The 18,333-nt window shown below is 46.4% G+C and overlaps 1 protein-coding gene across 10 annotated transcripts in view; it reads right to left on the reverse strand.

The window, feature by feature from the left end:
• Arsg (arylsulfatase G) overlaps window positions 1-18,333 on the reverse strand; it is a 148,704-nt gene that overhangs the window by 104,221 nt on the left and 26,150 nt on the right. For all 10 annotated transcript variants that reach the window (XM_063241953.1, XM_063241954.1, XM_063241947.1 and 7 more), the window contains exon 2: window positions 4,153-4,890. In XM_063241953.1, the coding sequence (XP_063098023.1) occupies window positions 4,153-4,370 (218 nt within the window). In that variant the 5' untranslated portion in view covers window positions 4,371-4,890. The remainder of the gene's footprint in view (window positions 1-4,152; window positions 4,891-18,333) is intronic.

An 18,333-nucleotide genomic window follows, 5' to 3' on the forward strand; every position in this document is an offset into this window, starting at 1 on the left:
ATGAACCTGACTCAGAATTAAAGTGGAGGCAGGCGGAAAGTGAGGGCCAGGTGCAAAGTTAACAGATTAGTAATTAGTGCACAAATAACCGTAGTTAAAGCACACCATCACCATCAGCCTCTCCTCTGAGCCTGCCTGGCTGGCAGTTCCAGTAAGTGGGCAGGATCTGAGCTTGGCTGGCTGGGAGCCCCCTCCCCGGCCACTATGACTGACCATTCTGCTTCTTACCCCTGAGAGACCTATGAGTCCTTATTACACTTTTCTCCCCCCTCCTCTTCTGTTGAGCTTTGTTGGCTTGGTGATAGTTTTGGTTTTTTGTTACTGTTCTTATAAAGCCCATACGACTTACCTCGTAACCTCCTCCCAACAACCCTGTGAAGTAGATGTCACTATCCTCCTATTGTATGGATGAGCAAACTGAGGCCAAGCAAGATTTAGTTACTATCCCAGTGTCCCAGATCCAGCAAGGAACAGACCCAGGCAGTCTGGATCCACATCCTATATTGCAGGTGGATCATGAGGAATACCCAAAAACTTTGCTCCAAAAGTCCAAATATAGGAAAAAATATTACTTGAGAACCTACAAAATGCCAAGCATTGTTTCAGACACTGGAGGCCTGAACAAGATAGATGAGGTCACTCGTCTAGGGAGCTGACACTCCAGTGTGAGAAAAGTAATGGAGAAATGGAGATCATTTCAAGCTGGACGTGGTGGCATCCCAGCATTCAGGAGGCTGAGGCAGGAGGATCATACAGTTCAGACTGTACAGCAAATTCCCGGTCACCCTGAACTACATAATGAACTAAAAATCAGGTTATTTCAACTGTGATATGGTGAGGACAATGAAACAAGACAGGGTGAGGGAATGAGGGAATGTCAGAGAGACTAATCAAGAAAGAGCTCTCCAAGGACACGCCAGGCGAGTAAAGCCCTAAAGGGTGAGCAGAGACCAGCTACTAGGGAACACCTAAAGGGTGAGCTGACCAGTAAGAAGGAATGGCACGTGAAATCAGCACAATGTGAGGAGCATGAGCTCCCGGGGACAAGGAGGAATCCAGTAGGGTGAGTGGCCGGTGTCTGCAACCTCAGCAGACACACACACCCCGTCATACCTCCTCACAGATGGCTGTGCCCCCTTCCCAGTGACTGACCTCTGTATCTCATGTCTCAGCTTGCCTTTTGGACATGGATGAATATGTTGAGATTCCCACTGCCCTCCCGTCAGTAATCCTTACGGTAAAGCCAACCCAACCCTTGATGCTAACTCCCCACTTCCTCTTATCCCTTAAGGAGAAGGCTCTGGAGCTGGGCTTGAATGTTGGCTTGGCCACTCATGAACTCGGGGCCCAATTTCCCCACCCATGTAATAAGACATAAATTCGTTCTGTTGGGAGTGGAATGGGCTGACAATCCACTGCGCACCTTGCAAGCACTCAGCAAGGTCACTGTAGCTGTTGTGTTGATTAACACCTAGGTGTTGGCCTAGCATGCACACCCACAAGGGGATCAACAGGGATTTGCCTCTGCAACTCCACCTCTTCCTTTCACGATTCATCATTTACATCTTTCATCAGGCAGAATAGCAAGCTCACAATGATAATCCAAATGTGCATTTTCCTAATAACAAAAATAACCTTCCCTATCGCGCACCTGTATATATTATGTATCATATCTATGCTAATTGCTTACAGGGAACTTCACTTAACTCTCAGAACATCTTATGGGCTGGGTATTATTTATTGTCCCCATTTACAAAAAAGAGAAGAGTTCCAAGGATTACGTGGATAGTGGCAGAGGTGGCAAGTCTTCTGTCACCAGAAACTGCCCCCTTAAGTATGACATTCAGTCCTCAATGCAGAAAAAAAAATTTTAATTTTTTGAGACAAGGTCTTGCTATGTAGTCTAGGCTAGTCTCAAACTCATGGCAATCCTCCTGCCTCAGCCTCCTGAGTGTTGGGAATACAGGCATTAATCACCATGCCCAACTAGAAAATTTTGTTGAAGTCAAGCATAGTAGCAAATGCCTAAAATCACAGCACTCCAGGAGACTTAGGGAGGAGCATAGAGAGATCAGTACAGCCTGGCCAACTTTATGAGGCCCTGACTCAAAGCAAAAAATTTTAAAAGGTGATGGGGATGTAGCTCAGGAAAACACTGTAAGTTCATATCCCAATATCACACACACACACACACACACACACACACACACACACACATAATTAAACACTTGCTATATTATAGACTATTTTAGGAGCACAGGGGAAAAAATATGAAATTATAGCTAATAATACCAGATTGAAGTGTGTCTTACCATAGATTATGTCAGTTCAGAACCTTAAGAGTATTTGCCACAAAACCAAGTTAGGTAAGACCATCCTGGATGAGGGTGGCTCTTGAGTCCATGGACTGGTCTGTTTCTTAGAAGAAGCATGTTTAGATGCCAGAAAGCACACAAAGACACCAGGCAGAACCATGTATTGACCAAGGCAGAGACTGGAGTCTGTTAGCCATGGAATGCTAAGAGGCACCAGAAGCCAGAAGAGAGGCATGACACAGAGCTCCCCTCAGAACATCCAGAAAGAAGCAACCTGCTGACCACTTTGATGTTGGACTTGTGAACTCCTGAACTATACAGGGACACCTTAACAATGTTTTAAGCCAGCCACTTTGCAGCAATTTGTTCCCACAGCCCTGAGAAAATAATACCCTGATAAAAAGAAAACCACAGAAATGATACTTTCTCAAGTCACACCTCGTCCTATTTGGTAATAAGAGTTCGCATCTGAAAATCACAGTTCCTCCTCGGCCATGAGTAGGCAGTGGCAGAAGCCAGCGATGAATCAATCCATGGCCTTACAGGAAGCCAGCTTTCCTGTCAACAAAGCAGAGAATGAAAACATGTGGTCCTCTGGCCGGAGGGCTGGCCACCTGGCCACTGTCACAGGTTCAGAGGAGAGAACATGATCATAAAGGGGAGAAAAAAATTGGAGAACCCAGCAAACTGGGTTGCTTTGACACCCTGAGACCTTTGCCTCCTGCTCAGAATGAATGTGTTGGTAGGGCAGCTTAAGAAAAAGGTCTCTAGGGGTGGGGGATATAGCTCAATGGCTTTAAGTGCCTGCCTGGCAAGAGCAAGGTTCTGAGTTCAGATCCTAGTACCAAAAAAAGAAAAAGGTCTAGGGCTCCTAAGAGGCAGCTTAAAAGATAGGCCTGCTGTCTGTCTCCCTACAAACCTGCTGCACACTGAAAGCAGAAGTGTGTAGGTATCTGGCAACTTAGTTCCTTTTGGGGTTCTTGTAAATGTGCTATCTGGATTGTCTCCACATTAGAAAAAAAATTCCTACTTGCAAAATCTGAAATAACCTTTCAGGACAGTTAGGCTCCTAAAGCCTTCTTTCCCTCCAGTACTAGGGACCGAACGTAGGGCCTTAGCACTGAGCTACATTTCCAGCCCTTTCTAAATTTAGCTGCTTTTGAAGCAGGCTCTCACTGAGTACCTGAAGTTCCCAGGCTGGGCATGAATTTCATTCCTCCTGTCTCAGCCTTCCTGAGTGCTGGGATTACAGGATTGTCCCACCATGCCCACCTCTGCTGTAACTGTTTTTTGGTACCGAGGATTGAACTCACAACATTCTGCTTGCCAGGCAGGTGCTCATGCCACTGAGCTAAATCCCTGGCCCTCCACTGTGATTCTTACTCTACTTTTAAATGTCTTCTCTGCCAGGCAAAGTTGAGGGCAAGAATTTTTTGTCTTGTTCTGTTTGTACTCTCACTTCCTAATACACAGATACACACCATGTCATCAGATGGATGGACAGACGGACGGACGGATGGACAGATGGATGAATGGACGGATGGATGGATGGGTGAATGAGTAGGTGTGTGGATGGATGGATAGATGGGTAGGTGGGTAGGTTGGTAGATGAGTGGAGTGAAAAGATGAATGGTAAGTGGGTGAGTGGGTGGACAGATGAATGGATAAGTATTTCTCATGATGTTGCTCTGGCTTCAAACCAAATGAATTAATACATTAATGAAATCAACACAGACCCATTCATTGTTCCACAGGTGTTTTCCAGTGCCTCCTCCTACCATAAGAACTGGGGTGAGAATACAAAGGATGCCAGCTTGACATCACTCTCAAGACTCACCTCATTCCTTCCGAAGCCATCTTATCAAGGTGGACAGTGTCCTTGGTTTCTGCCCAGTTTGCTCCTAAATCACCCCACCCCATGTCATCAGCCAAAATGATCACAAAATTTGGCCTCTGGCCTGCTGCCTTTTCACTGATGGAGAAATCCACAAGAGGATAAAGAAATCCGGAGAAACTCACTCCCACCAACAAAACCTTCAGAAAAAGCCAGCCCATGGTTGGAAGGGGAAGACTGTCTGGAGGAATGGTGGGCCACCACTAGAGGCTTCTCTCGGCCTGTCTCTGTTCGCTTTCAGTGCAGGAAGTCCAGGGGGGAGCTGGAGAGAAGGTTGCAAGAACACACTGGTGATGACGGTGATGATGGCTACAGGTGTGTGAAGACTACAGACATGAGGCCTCCATTTGGAAATCTAATTCAAGAGTCAAGAAACTGGCAACCCTAACTTGGCCTCCCCCTGCTTAGGAGCTGTTTCCCCACTGTGGCTTAACAAGATGACCAGCTGGGTTTAACAGTCAGGCGTCAGTATCAATGACCACTTTCTGGCCACTCCGCAAGTGACCCCTCTGTATTTAGGGCTGTCCAGGCCACATCACAGGCATTGCATCTGTCTGGGACTCGATCTGGTGACTGCAGGATAAATTCTCGCATCTGCAGAACACCTGGATGTTCTAGAAGCCGCAGTCAGCCCCAAATGAGTTTCTGAGTTCCAGATGGTTGAGGTTTCTGAAAGGTTTCCTGAAAGAACAAAAATTAACAAGAAAACAGAGTTAAAACTACCATTGCAGCTGTGTTTTACCCAGTAACTTAGGAAATAATCACTTTCCCATGCCAACAGATGTTTTCTTTCTTATTCGAATATTTAACTGATACATGTTTCTTTCACCTGAAAAATAGTGGTGACAATATTTGCAATGGATCTATAGTTACCAGGTTGGAAGGCACATTGGAGATGACCTCTCTGAACTCTCACACGGTAAAAATGAGAATACTGAGGTCCAGTATTGCAGTAGGACAGTGACCAGCCCCCAACTCAGCTAAATCCCAGTATTATCCTGATCCTACCTGATTTCTGATTCACAAGAAATTCTGAAATTAACAGAAATCTTATCAAAATTCCTGAGAATTATTTTTTAAAAAGGGTGAGATCCATATTACAATTCTTTGTAACAGTCATGCTATAGCCTAATATCTTCCTATAAAATTCTTGACAGAATTTGGGGCAGAAAGAAACTGTGAAAAGAAAATTAACAAAGGAATTAAGGTGGAGGATGTGTGGCTATGTGCTGTAAAATGCTTTCAATTTTGCTGCGTGTTTGTGACTTTCATGGTTAAATGTTAGAAAAAAATTGCATGGGAGCCAGGCATGGTGGCACACACCTGTAATCTCAGGACTCCAGGAGGCTTAAGCAGGAGGATCACAAATTCAACCCCAGCCTAGGCAACTCAACAAGATCTTATCTGAGAAATGAAACATAAAATAAAGGACTGGGACCGAGGTTCAGAGTCAAGGCCCTGAGTTCAATTCCTAGCCCCCCGAACCCCACCAAAAAAATTAATGGAGATCGTATATAACGGCATACACTATAGCCTCAGCTATTAGGGAGGTTGGGGAAGGAGGGTTACAAAGTCAAGGTCAGCTTGAGAAACATAGCAAGACTGTGGTTCATAATAAAATAAAAAGGGTCTGGATGTATAGCACAGTGCTCCCTGGGTTCAACCTTTAGTATTATGAAAAAAGAAGAAAACTAGTGGAAATGTGTCCCTGTCACATCCTATCATGCAATTTTGAAAAAGTAAATGTAGCACTGTGGACATAGTTCACTGGTACAGGACACTTGCTTAGCATATGTGAGGCTCTGGGTTTGATTCCCAACACTACAGAAAAACAAAGCCAAATCTAAAGGCACGTCAACCAGTGCTTCTCACACATGGATATACACATGAATTAGCTGGATATTTTGTGTTTACTAAAATGCAGATTTGCGGATAAGGCTGGTTGGGATCTGTATTTCTAACCAGCTCCCAGAAGAGGTACACCCCACTGGTCCTCTGATAACTCATGGAGTAGCACAAAGTTCTGGAAAACAAAAACATCATGACTCTGATTCTAGAGGGCAAAGGAAACTGCTTGGCCTAACTGGAGATGACACAGCTTTAGTGGACAAACGTAGAGGCAACATATCAGACTGACTTTTGAAAGAGAGGAATTGAAGGTTAGACTTTCAGTTTAGCTTTCAAATAGATCTAAGAATAAAATCAGTCACCCCTAGTTCACTTAAAAACCTTAATTTGAGACAGTGCTGAAATTCTGGACAAACAAAAACCTACCCCATGAGAGACATCAAAAAGAAACCATTTGTAATGCATAAAGATGCTACTGGGCCTGGAGTTATGTCACATGCTAATCCAGCTGTGTAACCCTAACAGCTAATCCAGTGAACAACCCAAGTGGATGGAAGTGGCTTGTGTGTGTAGATTCTGAAAAACCTAAATAAAATCAAAAGGATGAGCAATTTCTTAATCAAAATAAAAGGAAGTCCAAGTAAATAGTTATGGTCATCTGGAAGCCAATGAATCAATTGTTCAGAAATGCAAATTCTTCCACTTTCCCAAGGAGAGTTATTTCAAACTCAATTAGATTCAGCTTGTATTTGTTGATCTTGAGGCCCTAAAGACTTCTCGCTTTCTAGAAGACTCTTACACAAGGAGGGTGCTTAACCAACACTTGTTCACCTGCTGCTTAATTCCCAGCCTCATTCTACTGGCTTCTGACCATGAGCAACAGTCCCAGGAGGCTTTTCTTCCTAAAGCTGCTTAACTTAGAACACCACTGTGGCCTCAATAATCCATTTCGGAATGACTCCATGTACAAGAATCCGGGGCAGGGGGTGGAATTCATATAAGAACGAAGGTAAAACTAAGGTGGGAACATAACTAGATTATTTTTCTTTGGTGTTCCAAGAGAAAACATTCCTTTGAGGATTTACAAAAAAAGAATTATTAACCCCATATTTAAAATGTTTGCAGAAACTGAATAAACCAGTGTACCATTTTGTTACCCTTCACACCAAAGCCTCCTTGAAGACATTTAATCCTCTTTATTTATTATTTGTTTATTTATTTAACTGAAAGAAAGTGGTAAACCAGATATTTAGTGGATAGACTTCAACCCGTGACCTTCCTTTAAGATCTAAGCTTTGAGTTTGAGCTTGATTACCCTGAAGAAACTCTACCACTGTCCCCTCTGGGATCCTATCAGATAAACTTTTCCAACTCTTATGAATCACTTTCAGAACACAGGCAGAGGCAAGGAGCTGTAATTCAAGGCTAGGGAAGAAAAGGAGAAAGCCTGGCAAGGTAAGCATGTACTTCTCCTTCTACTTGGGTAGAAGGCACTTAATCAACACATTCCATGTGCATGCTGGGCTGTTCCACCAGAATGCAGCTGACTATAACAAACCCTTGCTGAGCCCAAGTATCACCAGGTCCCCATATCTCCATCCTTCCCAGGCAGGTGTATGACGAACTTCAGTTGTCAATCAGCTTTATCAGTGATTACTGCTCTTCCCTCTGATCCCCATTCTACCATTTTTTGTGGTACTTGGGATTGAACTGAGGGCTCCTGCATGCGAGGCAGGCACTCTACCACGAAGCTACCTCTCCATCCTTGGGCCCTTATTTTAAAGTAAGTTTGCTCAGGTTGCTAAAGCTTGACCTCCCTCAGTTTCCAGGCTTGTTTACTTCACAGACCGAAAAGCCAAAAGGAATGGGATAAGGCAAGCTGAAGACCCACTGAGCAGTGTCTGAGGAACCCGGAGCTGGAAAGCCGCGGGCTTCCTGAGTTCCTCACTCCATCACCTGACCCTGGCTCCCCACTGGCCTCCCTGCGGCCAAGCATCCTCCTTGAGAACCCTGAAAACAGCTGAAACAACAAGGAGGTTGGGCAGACCATTCTGGCCGAGGGCTCTGTTGGTTTTCCAGAGACAAAAGCTTCTGATGAGCTGAGGCCAAAAGGGACAAAGGAGCAGGGGGAGGGAGGCTCTGGTTGCAGAGTCCTGTTGTCCTACCTGCCAAATCAGAGTGCGGTCTGTGTGCTGGCAAGGGACCTGGAGTCACGCGGCAGCGCCAGGAGGGGCCTTGGGCACCAGCAGCCCACGTGTGGTCTGAAATGATTCCCCTGTGCATTTGGTCAAAGGTCCACCAAACTCGTGGGGACAGGCGCTAATTCAGGCACTACACAGACAGATTGAAACAGACAAAAATCCTTGCCCTCGTGCTATCATCTAATTAATTAATTTGGCAGCGGAAAGGTGGAGAAATGAAATAAATGTGAGTTCCGTAGTGGGGAAAAGAATCAAAACAGGAGGGGGCTCAAGAGTGTGAGGTAGACAGGAGCAAAGTTACAAGACAGGGATCAGGGACCGGTGGTGCTTGTCTATGGATCTGTAGAAGGGGTCAGCAGTAAGCCATGTGGGGAAGTGTGACAGGGAGAGGAACCAGTAAGCCGGAGACCTAGTCCAGGTGAACAGCAGCAAGAAAGCCACTGGAGAAGCCTGGAGGGCGAGGAGCAAGATCGGGAGCAAGAGAGCCCACGGAAGCTTTCACTGAGGGAGAGGGGAGCTCACGGGATGCCCAAGGGCAGCTGATCGGACTTCACGGCAGCAGAAACCCTCTGCTGCTCCTTGGAGAACACACCCATGCCCGCTGGGGCAGCAGGCCAGGAAAAAAGCTGCAGAGTCAGTCATCCCTTGCATCAGCCTAGGTGCGTCCAGGGGAGACACCGTGCTAGGTGAGGTAAGAGGAACGCCCAGAGTATCCAGCTTAAGGAGCTGGCACTCCCTCCTGCTCAGATGCCAGCCCTGCTCCTGATCCAGGTCATGAGGAGCTCCATCAACTTTGCTTTCCCCTAGTCCAGGCCCAGGTATGGCGTGAAACTCAGGATTACTTGAGGTCTGCATGTATTAAACATCTTTGTGACCCCTTCTGTTACCCAAATGTCACTATGGGCTGGCTCAAAACAAAGACACTGTTTTCTTAGGGGAAGGGGCAGATTTAGCTCCACCATAAATGCAAAGGACATCTTTGGTAAAAGTCCTGCACCCAGGCCAGAAGTGCAATTCCACTTTGATCACTGAGGTGCTTTATTTACTCGTGGAGCTCAAAGCAGACCCTGTTGCTGGGAATACTTCTTCTGGGAACCCAAGGATGCCAGGAAACTCGTCCACGGGAGGCATAGGATGTCCTGTCTAGTTTTAGGCTGTAACTATCTGTTGAGATGTCACACAAGGAAGCCACATGGCAGAAACCAATGGGGAGAGTTAAGATTGGCCCCGTGCCCTACATCTAAAAACCCAGTTGCCCTGCAGAAATTATATGCATGTCCTAGAGAATAGATCAGAGAAACCTAGCAGATTCACCTCTGAAACCAGTTCTTCTGTAAAACTGTTCCACCTGCGGAGGAAAATCTGGAAGGGCTCAAGGTCAACTACCTGAAATCTAGTTCCAGGAGTTTGTTTGCTAGTCTCTGAGGATGTTTTGCAAAACCACATTTGCTATTATTTATTAAACATTGTGTGATGGATACTGTTGAACATACCAAAGTTGAGATATATTCCGTGGCACAGATAGAGATTGTTGCCTCAATCCTAGGGCTCAGCTGAGGCGTCAGGAGTGAGTACAGCCCAGCCACCCTACCCCACATTTGGATCCACATTTGGATTCACACATGGCCAGGCTGATGGAGACGTTTCCCCTCCCCCTCTCTCTGTCCCTCCACACATACTGGACTGATTGGGAAACAGAGATATCATGTAATCTCACCCCAAAATATTTCTATGAGTTCTCTAAAAAATAAAGATTCGTTCTCTTTCTTTCCTTTTGGACACTGAGGCTTGAACTTCATACATGTTAGGCCCTTTTTATTCTGCATCCCCAGTCCTTTTTAAGACAAGGTTCCATACATGGCTTTAGCTTGGCTTTTTGCAAACTTCCTGCCCTAACGTCCTGAGCAGCTTGGATTATAAGTATGCACACCATACCAACTTAAAATTCCTTTTTATTTTGTTTGTTTTTTGTAGTACTGGAGACTGAACTAGATCCTTCACACTGTGTTACACTCTCAGTCTTTTTTTAAAAACTTATTTTCATTTTTTGAATTTTGAAATGGGTCTCATCATGTCCCTAAATTGTCTATTCTGCCCTCAAACTTGCAATCTTCCTGCTTCAGACTCAACGACTGGTATATGCCACCAAACCCAGGTAAGATTTCTTTTTAAATACAGCTGCAATCTCATTAATGCTTGCTTAAAATGACAGTACTTTTTACATTAACAAAAACCCAATCAGGGTTCAAAGATCCCCTACTGTCTCCTAGTTTGTCTAAGTAGTTGCTTTATTCTATCAGGATCCAAACAGGTACCATTTGGTCCCCATCTCTTCTCACTCATTTGTTCCCCCATCATCTCGCCAGCAACAGATTTGCAAATAAAATGTCTAATAAAATTTCTACTGTTGGATTCAATGGACTACAACCCCTGTGGTATCACTTAAAATGTTCCCTGGACTGCGAGTTTTCCCTACAAACTGTTTTATAGATCGAGAAGAGAGATCAGATACAGGTTTAATTTTTTTTTGGCAACCCACCTCCCACATCCTCACACATCCCATCTTTTTCAGTGCCATGGTAAGCGTGGTCAGTGATTCCTGTGGCTTTATTCTTTCTTTCTGTCATTTTAGTGTGAGAAAAGGGAACTTTAAGTGCTCTATACTAGCTTTTCTATTTGTATGGATTTATTTATCCCGCTCTAGATTTGTTTCATCTCTGCAATGAAATATATTAGATTGTATTATATTTAGGTGTATGTCCCCCCAAAACTTGCATGTCGAAGTCCTACCTCTGGTGTGATGGTACCTGGAGATGGCCCTCTGGAAAGGGAAGCAGGGTTCCATCAAGACTGCATCAAGGCAGAGAGCTGTTTCCTCTCTACCAGGTGAGGATATATCCAGGTGGCCATCAGGAAAGCCAGGAAGCGAGACCTCAAAAGGAACCATACCAGTTGGCATCTTGGCCTTAGATTTCCAGCACACAGAGCTATGAGAACTGAATTTCTGTCGGTTAAGCCATGCAGTCCATGGCATCCTGTTAAGGCATCCTGAGCACACTAAAGTTTTAGGTGAGGCTGAAGTAGCAGCAAAATCAAGGTCAAACCAGGCACTGTGCTGCACTCTTGTAATTCTAGCTATTTGGTAGCCAGAGGCAGAAGGATTGCAAGTTCAAGCCCAGCCCAGGCAACTTAGTGAGACCCTGTCTCAAAATTTAAAAAAGAAGGGGAGGGGAAGGGGATGTAGATCAGTCAATGTGAAGGAACTAGGTTCAATCCCCAGCACAGCAAAACAAAACAAAGTAAATAAAAAATCCTCAAGAATAGAATTAAGCTGGGCGTGGTGGCTCACGCCTGTAATCTCAGCACTCAGGAGGCTGAGGCAGGAGGATCGTTGCGAGTTCGAGACCAGCCTGGGCTACAAAGCGAGCTCAAGGTCAGCCTGAACTGAATAGTGAGACCCTGTCTCAAAAAGACAAAAAAAAAAAAAAAAAAAAAAAGAGAGAGAATAGAATTAAGACCAAAACTGGGGGGCAGGGGTTGGTGAAGCAGTTATTGGCAAATTTGTCATTAGAGGAATTGATTTGGGGGCTGTATTGGCCTTTTTGCAGAAGAATGTGGGTCTAGGACATTACTTGCTACTTGTATTGACGCTGTGTACGTTTGTACAGTCTGTCTGTCTTGGTTTCCTCATTTACCTGTAAAACAGAGGCACAGTATACTTCCTCAGCCCAAAACATGATGTGAGAATGAGACAATTCAGCATGAACTCTCAGTAAATGCTCAGAAACGTTGGCTATTGTTTACTCCATCTCTCTCCACTGCTTTGAGGTTTAGAGATAACAAATACGAGACCACTTTGAAAAAGTGCAAGCCTAAGGCACTAGTAAATTTCATAATAAACAAAACTGGTCTGCATACAGATGGCAAAACCTGGGCTCCTTGCAGCTCTAAGCAGAGGCTCTGCCAATCTGTCAGGATGCTCAGCTGCTGGATCCTGACTCCAGAGAAGGTAGAAGCTACAAAACTCCGGGTCACACACAGTGCCAGAGGGAGAATGAATCACTCTGGGTTGCATTTTCAAAGTTTCAAACTTGGTTCCTTATTACACAATCCCATAGCCCCTGTGTCATCTTGGCTAGACCTCAGTCGGGCAGACTCTGGAGACAGGAAGCACTGTTGGCATACACTCCCTGTCCAAATCTGGGTTTGGACAATAACTCTGAGGTCAAGATGTAAGGTGGGTGGGAGGGGGATCTCCCTTTCACTGACACGAACTGCAAGGAGGGGTTGCATGGCAGCATCAGAGACATTCAAAAGCACTACCTCTCTGTAACACTTCCAAAACAGACCTATCACTCTGTAAAGCAGGGCCGGTTGTATGTTTCACGCACTGCCTAATTCCTGTACCTTGCCTGGCACAGTTTAATCAATATTTGCCGAATGAGCGCAGTTACCGTGAACAACTACAGCCCGACTTGTTCTGCCCCACCCCGAAAACCCAACTTCAACACATCACTTCCCTAACCTCAGATGACTTCTGGAAGTTCCTTCTTGGCTACACTCACTTCTAATCCTCCACTGAAAAATGGCACATGATGAAAAGCCTCCATAAGGTTATAACCGCACACGTGCCCTGTCGTCTGAAGGTAAATCTGGAGAGCGGGCACCACGCCCTTGGGATGTGGTTTTGTGGCCCAGGAGACAGCTGAATTCATCAGAGCTCACAGGGGGGTAGCGGGGGAGCACAGGCTTAATGGGTGGAAGAGCAGGGGCATGGGGGAGAAGGATGGATGCTGCCCTCTATTCCCAGGCCAGGTGTGCATCCCTGCAGAGCTCACAGCAGGAGAAAGGAGCCTTCCACCAACCAGCCCAGGGCGGAGCCTGTCCTGGCCTCTTGGCCACAATACAATTCATAGCTTCTGTGCATCAACCCCTAGCCATCTGGAAATGCCCAAGCACCCTGGTCCTACAGGTTAAAATGGAGCTTTCACCTTGCCTCCTGTTCCAGGGAGCAGGCAGAGCATGTTTAGACAAGCTGGGAGAAGCTAGCCTCTCCTTCTAGGTGAGGAGCATGGTAACAGATCCTCGATTAACATGCCAGTGAAGCCACCTCAACAACTGTCCAAAGAAACTTTGATTTCACCAGGGCCACAGCCAGTGGTTCGACTCACTGTGGAATTACATGACTATATTTCCAGCTTCTTGGAGTTGAAACAGGGTCATAATTTTTGGTGTGTGTGTGACTGCATGGATTGAACCTAACCCCTTTCCACTAAGCCACACTCCCAGCTCTTATTTTTTTTTTTTAAATTTGAGACAGGGTCTTAATAAACTGCACAGGCTGAGCTTAAATTTAAGGTCCTCCTGCTTTAGCCTCCCAGAATGCTGAGAGTATGCGCAGTTAGGAACATCACAATTGTGAGCCAGCATGAACAACTCAGAAGACCCTGTTTCAAAAGTTTAAAAGCACTGGGAATATAGCTCACTTGTAGAGTACTTGTGTATCATACACAAAGCCCTGGGTTCAATACCCAGCACCACAAAAAATGGGGAGGGGTGGCAAAACAAAAAATACAGTGCTTCTATATATGACATTTCCAATTAAGTATCATGACCCACAATTGCATCTTGAAGCTCAGTACACACAGTTTTTTTATTTTATGTCTTTTTCCTAAACACAACATGACAGATGTGACTTTGTTCTAGGAATTCAAGTTTGTGTTTTAGGCCTTTTGCGACAGGCTTCTGATCCTGGATCGAAGCCTCTCTGAGGCAGTGCTTTCTCTCTATTACTGTTTTCTGATTTTAGTCAGTAAGAGGATGACAAAACTTATGAGTAGCAAACTATGAAGTCCGAGAAGTTAGGAGATTAAATTCAGTGTTGAAATCAAATAAAAATTATTCAGAAAGTCAAGGCATTGATAATGCACCAAATAGTAACTGGGTGTGATACAAGACAAATCACAGGCCCCCACCACTTGTGGTGACCTCACTGTCCCCAAATGCAGCAAGCCCTCGCCCACGTCCTGCCCTGCTCTCAGGCTGTGCATCCCTCTCTCAGTTCACCATCTCCTGCCAGTCCTCCCAAGCTCCACCCTGCCTAGTCTGGACTTCACTAATCTCCACTCTCTTCCTTCCCCCAGCACCCATGGGTGCACCTTTGTACCTCTTATGGAGTCTCCCAGAAGACTAAGTACAACGCTAGGTCCCTTACAAACAGTCCCTCAGGTATTATCACCACCATCATCATCATCACCATCATCATTATTGTGATCAAAACCAGTTTCGCCTCAGAAACCTTGGCAAATCTTTATGCGTGATCATCCTACAAATCTGTAAATGAGACTGTAGGGGTGCCAAGCCACAAGATTAACCAGCACAGCTACCAGGCCAATCTGTTCTCTGAAAATGTTCTTAGGTAACAATTCATAAGGTTTTCTGCCAACTAAAGAAGCAAATATTAAATGTGTTTTTTTCAGTTTGTTTTTGGAATATTAGGGGTCAAAAGCAAGGCCTAGTATTGGACACCAGGCAAGCATTCTAGCATTGAACTGCAATCCTCCAAAGATCAATTTAGATTTTATTGTGAGGCAGGGTCTCACTAAATTGTCTAAAGCAGCCTCAAACTGCAATCCTCCTGCTTCAGCCTCCAAATGGCTGGGATTACAGGCATGCAGGATGGTACCTGCCTGCCATTAAAGTTTTAAAACAAGAATGCGCTTCAACTGATTACAAATCTCTTGCCCAGAACACAGGCTCTCAACTGAAAGAAACAGAGTCAGGAAGGAGAATGAAAAGGTGAGTGGAACCTCCTCTAGAAGCACCCTACACAACTCCCCTCTTCCGTGGCTGCCCTAAAGACCCAGCAGCCAAAAGCAAGCTTGCTGGACCCTCCCCTCTGCGTTCCAGACCAGATTCCTTTCAACCCATGTATCCAAGTTGAAGTTCTCACAGGCTGGTCAGTGTGGGGAGCTTATTTGCAGGATCATATCTGCCTAGCAACCTAGCCCGAACCTTGAGGGACTAAACATGGACAGAGAACCAGCAGGCCAACTTTGCACAAAGCAATCTGTTCTCATGCAAATGTCCCTAAGCAAGAGGGCTAGAAACATCTCAGAGAGCCAGTTTTTCCCAAAAAGATACTGAGTGACTCTTTAAGGGCACCACTAGAGCCCAGCCCCAAAGGAAGGGCTAGAGGGGGCTCCACCTGCCAGCTGGGCTCCTTCAGACCAACAGATGAGAGATGAATCCTGACCAAGAGATGGGTGAATCCTGTATTGAATTTCTTGACTCTTCTAATCCTGTACTCCAGACACCAAAGGGTCTTTTGTTCTTATTTAGAACTAAACAGTTAATTGTCTTTGGGGGTTTTGATTAGCATGGTAATGCAGTTCTTTCCCTGGGCCAGTGAAAACAAGTAGAGGTTTTCATGCTTGGACTCACTAGTAAATGAGATGAAGCCAGTCTCTAACAGGGTAGGCAAAAGTCACACGCCTGTGGTTACCAAGGCTGGGTTTCCAGCCAAACCTCCATCACCCAAACCCAGATGGCTGGTGTCAGCTCCGGATGAGCTCTGCTTGCAAACCAGGGTTTGCCATGTATCTTTGAATATGGTCTAATCTGGGTGCATCCTTCAGTGCTCTGTGCCCCAACTTCCCTCATCTATAAATGCAGGTAGTGAGCATCATATGCACAAGGTTGCTGATGGGGTCAGAAGTCACACAGATGGCCCTCACTACAATGCTAGGGACACAGAAAATATTAATTGTAATTAGTGCTAACAAAAAGTCAGATTAATGTATATTAGTAGTGACAATATATTATTATAATCAAGTCCCCTCCAGCCAGATTTCACTTGATCAAATATGGACATGTGATTTTTCCAATACTAAAACATAAGACTGTAAACATCAAACACTGTGCTCATAGGACCTTCAGTTTTAAGAGTGAGTGTTTCATTTTAGTAATTAAAATCTGTTTCTTTTTGTCTTTTCCTGTTTTTTTTTTTTTTTTTGTACCAGGAATGGAACTCACAACCTTGCACTTGGCAGGCAAGCACTTGTGCTGCTGAGCTAAATCCTCGGCTCCCCCACCCCTTTTTGAGACAGGATTTCGCTATGTAGTCCAGGCTGATCTCTAATTTAGTACAATTCCCCTGCCTCAAGCTCTCCAGTGCTGGAATCATAGACATGGGTCATCCTGCCTGACTATAATGGCTACAATCTGTTTCTTAATATCATCACATGTGGATTTTCTGAGGAATAATTCAAAGACTCTCTCAGGATTTGTGTAGAAGCCCTAATAATAAGAACTAATCTATGTCAAGGATTTATCTTATGCCAATCACTATGATCCATACTCTGCTGGTATTATAAAATAAACAGACTTGAAGCTCAGTCACGGCCAAAAAAAGTTTTTCTGCTATGCAGTTCAAGCTGGCCTTGAACTCATTTTGTAGCCGAGGCTGGCCTCAAACTCATGGTAAATCCTTCTGCCTCAGCCTCTGAGTGCTGGGATTACAGATGTGTGCCACCACGCGTGGCTACTCCAAAATTAAACAAATCCTTCAAAATTCCAAAAGTTTGCAGTGGTGGTTCACACCTTTAATCCCAGCACTGAGGCCAGTTTAGGCTACATAGTGAGTTCAAAGCCAGCCTGACTGCATAGGGACCCTGTCTCACTAAAACAAAAGAAAATAAAATAAGGTAACAAAACATTGCAAAACTACTTTGGATGAGTAACACTGGCCATAACCAGGAACTCTCACTTCCTACTTATTTAACCCATGGCAGTTTAATAGCAAAGAATGGCGTTTAATCCAACAAACCGGATCCCTAAATCGTGAGGGAATTCAGCGGCCAAGGAACGATTTTTAGTGAAATTAGATCCTCGGCTTCTCCTGGCGGCGATCCTCCGTGCACATTCCCAAACCGTCTTTACATTTCTGACATTTGAAACACATTCTCTGAACCAACTCCTTTCAGGGGAATGACCGGTACCAAAGTCCGCAGGACAACTTGGAGATTACCGCCTTTGCCTGGCGTGCTTCAATTTGCCCTAGGGATGTAATGTTCAGAACCAGAACCCATGTTTCCGCCGTCTCAGGCTCGGAAATGCCTGAGATCCTCTGACACACTATTTGTTCCTTTGAGGAATTCGTAACTCGGGCTTCCCGTGCATCACCAACGTAGTTTGCAAAGGCCTTAAGGTCAGAGCCTTCGAGACGAGCAGCACCCGTCCTCTAAACCTGCGGGTCCCCTCGGAGGGGTTCCCGGGGAGGGCAGCCTGCACCTGTGCGCACGTCGCCCGGCGCGGGGAGGAGCAGTGCGCGCGCGCCCCGGCCCGGGGATGCTGACTCAGCCAGGCTGAGCACATCCCTCTCGCGCAGCACGGATGCTGTGGCTGCTACCGCTGCAGCAAAAGGGGGGGAAGGAAGCAAGGCACCCGAACAGCCGGGCGGCTGGCTCCCTGGGGCCCACTGCGGCACTCTCTCCCCACCCCGGAAGAGAACTGCGGGGGTGTGCGAGTTGCCGAAATTGGGGGAAGTGGGCGCTGGAGCAGGAACTCGGGCGCCGCGCGCGCAGCTCACACCCGAACTGGAAGGAACCTGTTCTGCCCGGGGCGAGCGCGGAGCCGCCGCTGCCGCCACCGGCGCGCGCGCCCCTTCCCCGCTAACTCCCCGAATCCCCGGGGCTCCGGCGAGGCAGGGGTTGGGCGCGCAAGGCGGTGGTGCGGGAGTCCCTCTGGGAAGGGCAGCGGCCAGCCGAGCGCGCTGAGAAAGCGGGTGCCAGTGCACCCCGCAACCCCGTACGCTCGCGGTTCCATTTCCATTGCAGCAAAGTGCTGGGGTCCATTCGGACCAGGCGCTGTAGAGGAGCGCGGGTGGAGGGACGAGGGACTCGGGCCAAGGACCCACTGGCGGGGGTGGCTATCCTGGGACAGCGACGCCGTTACCTCCCGTGACCCCCAAGCCCGGGCGGCCGGCGGGCGGGGCGCGCGCCCGGCGCGGCCCCGATCCACGTGGGCCGGCGCGCGCGCGCCAGGACGGCCCCCTCTTTGGCGGCGCTCCGCGCTC

Source organism: Cavia porcellus, unplaced genomic scaffold (genome assembly GCF_034190915.1).
Source record: "Cavia porcellus strain 051 isolate PalLab524CR breed Dunkin Hartley unplaced genomic scaffold, mCavPor4.1 scaffold_32, whole genome shotgun sequence".
In the NCBI taxonomy this organism is placed as follows: domain Eukaryota; kingdom Metazoa; phylum Chordata; class Mammalia; order Rodentia; family Caviidae; genus Cavia; species Cavia porcellus.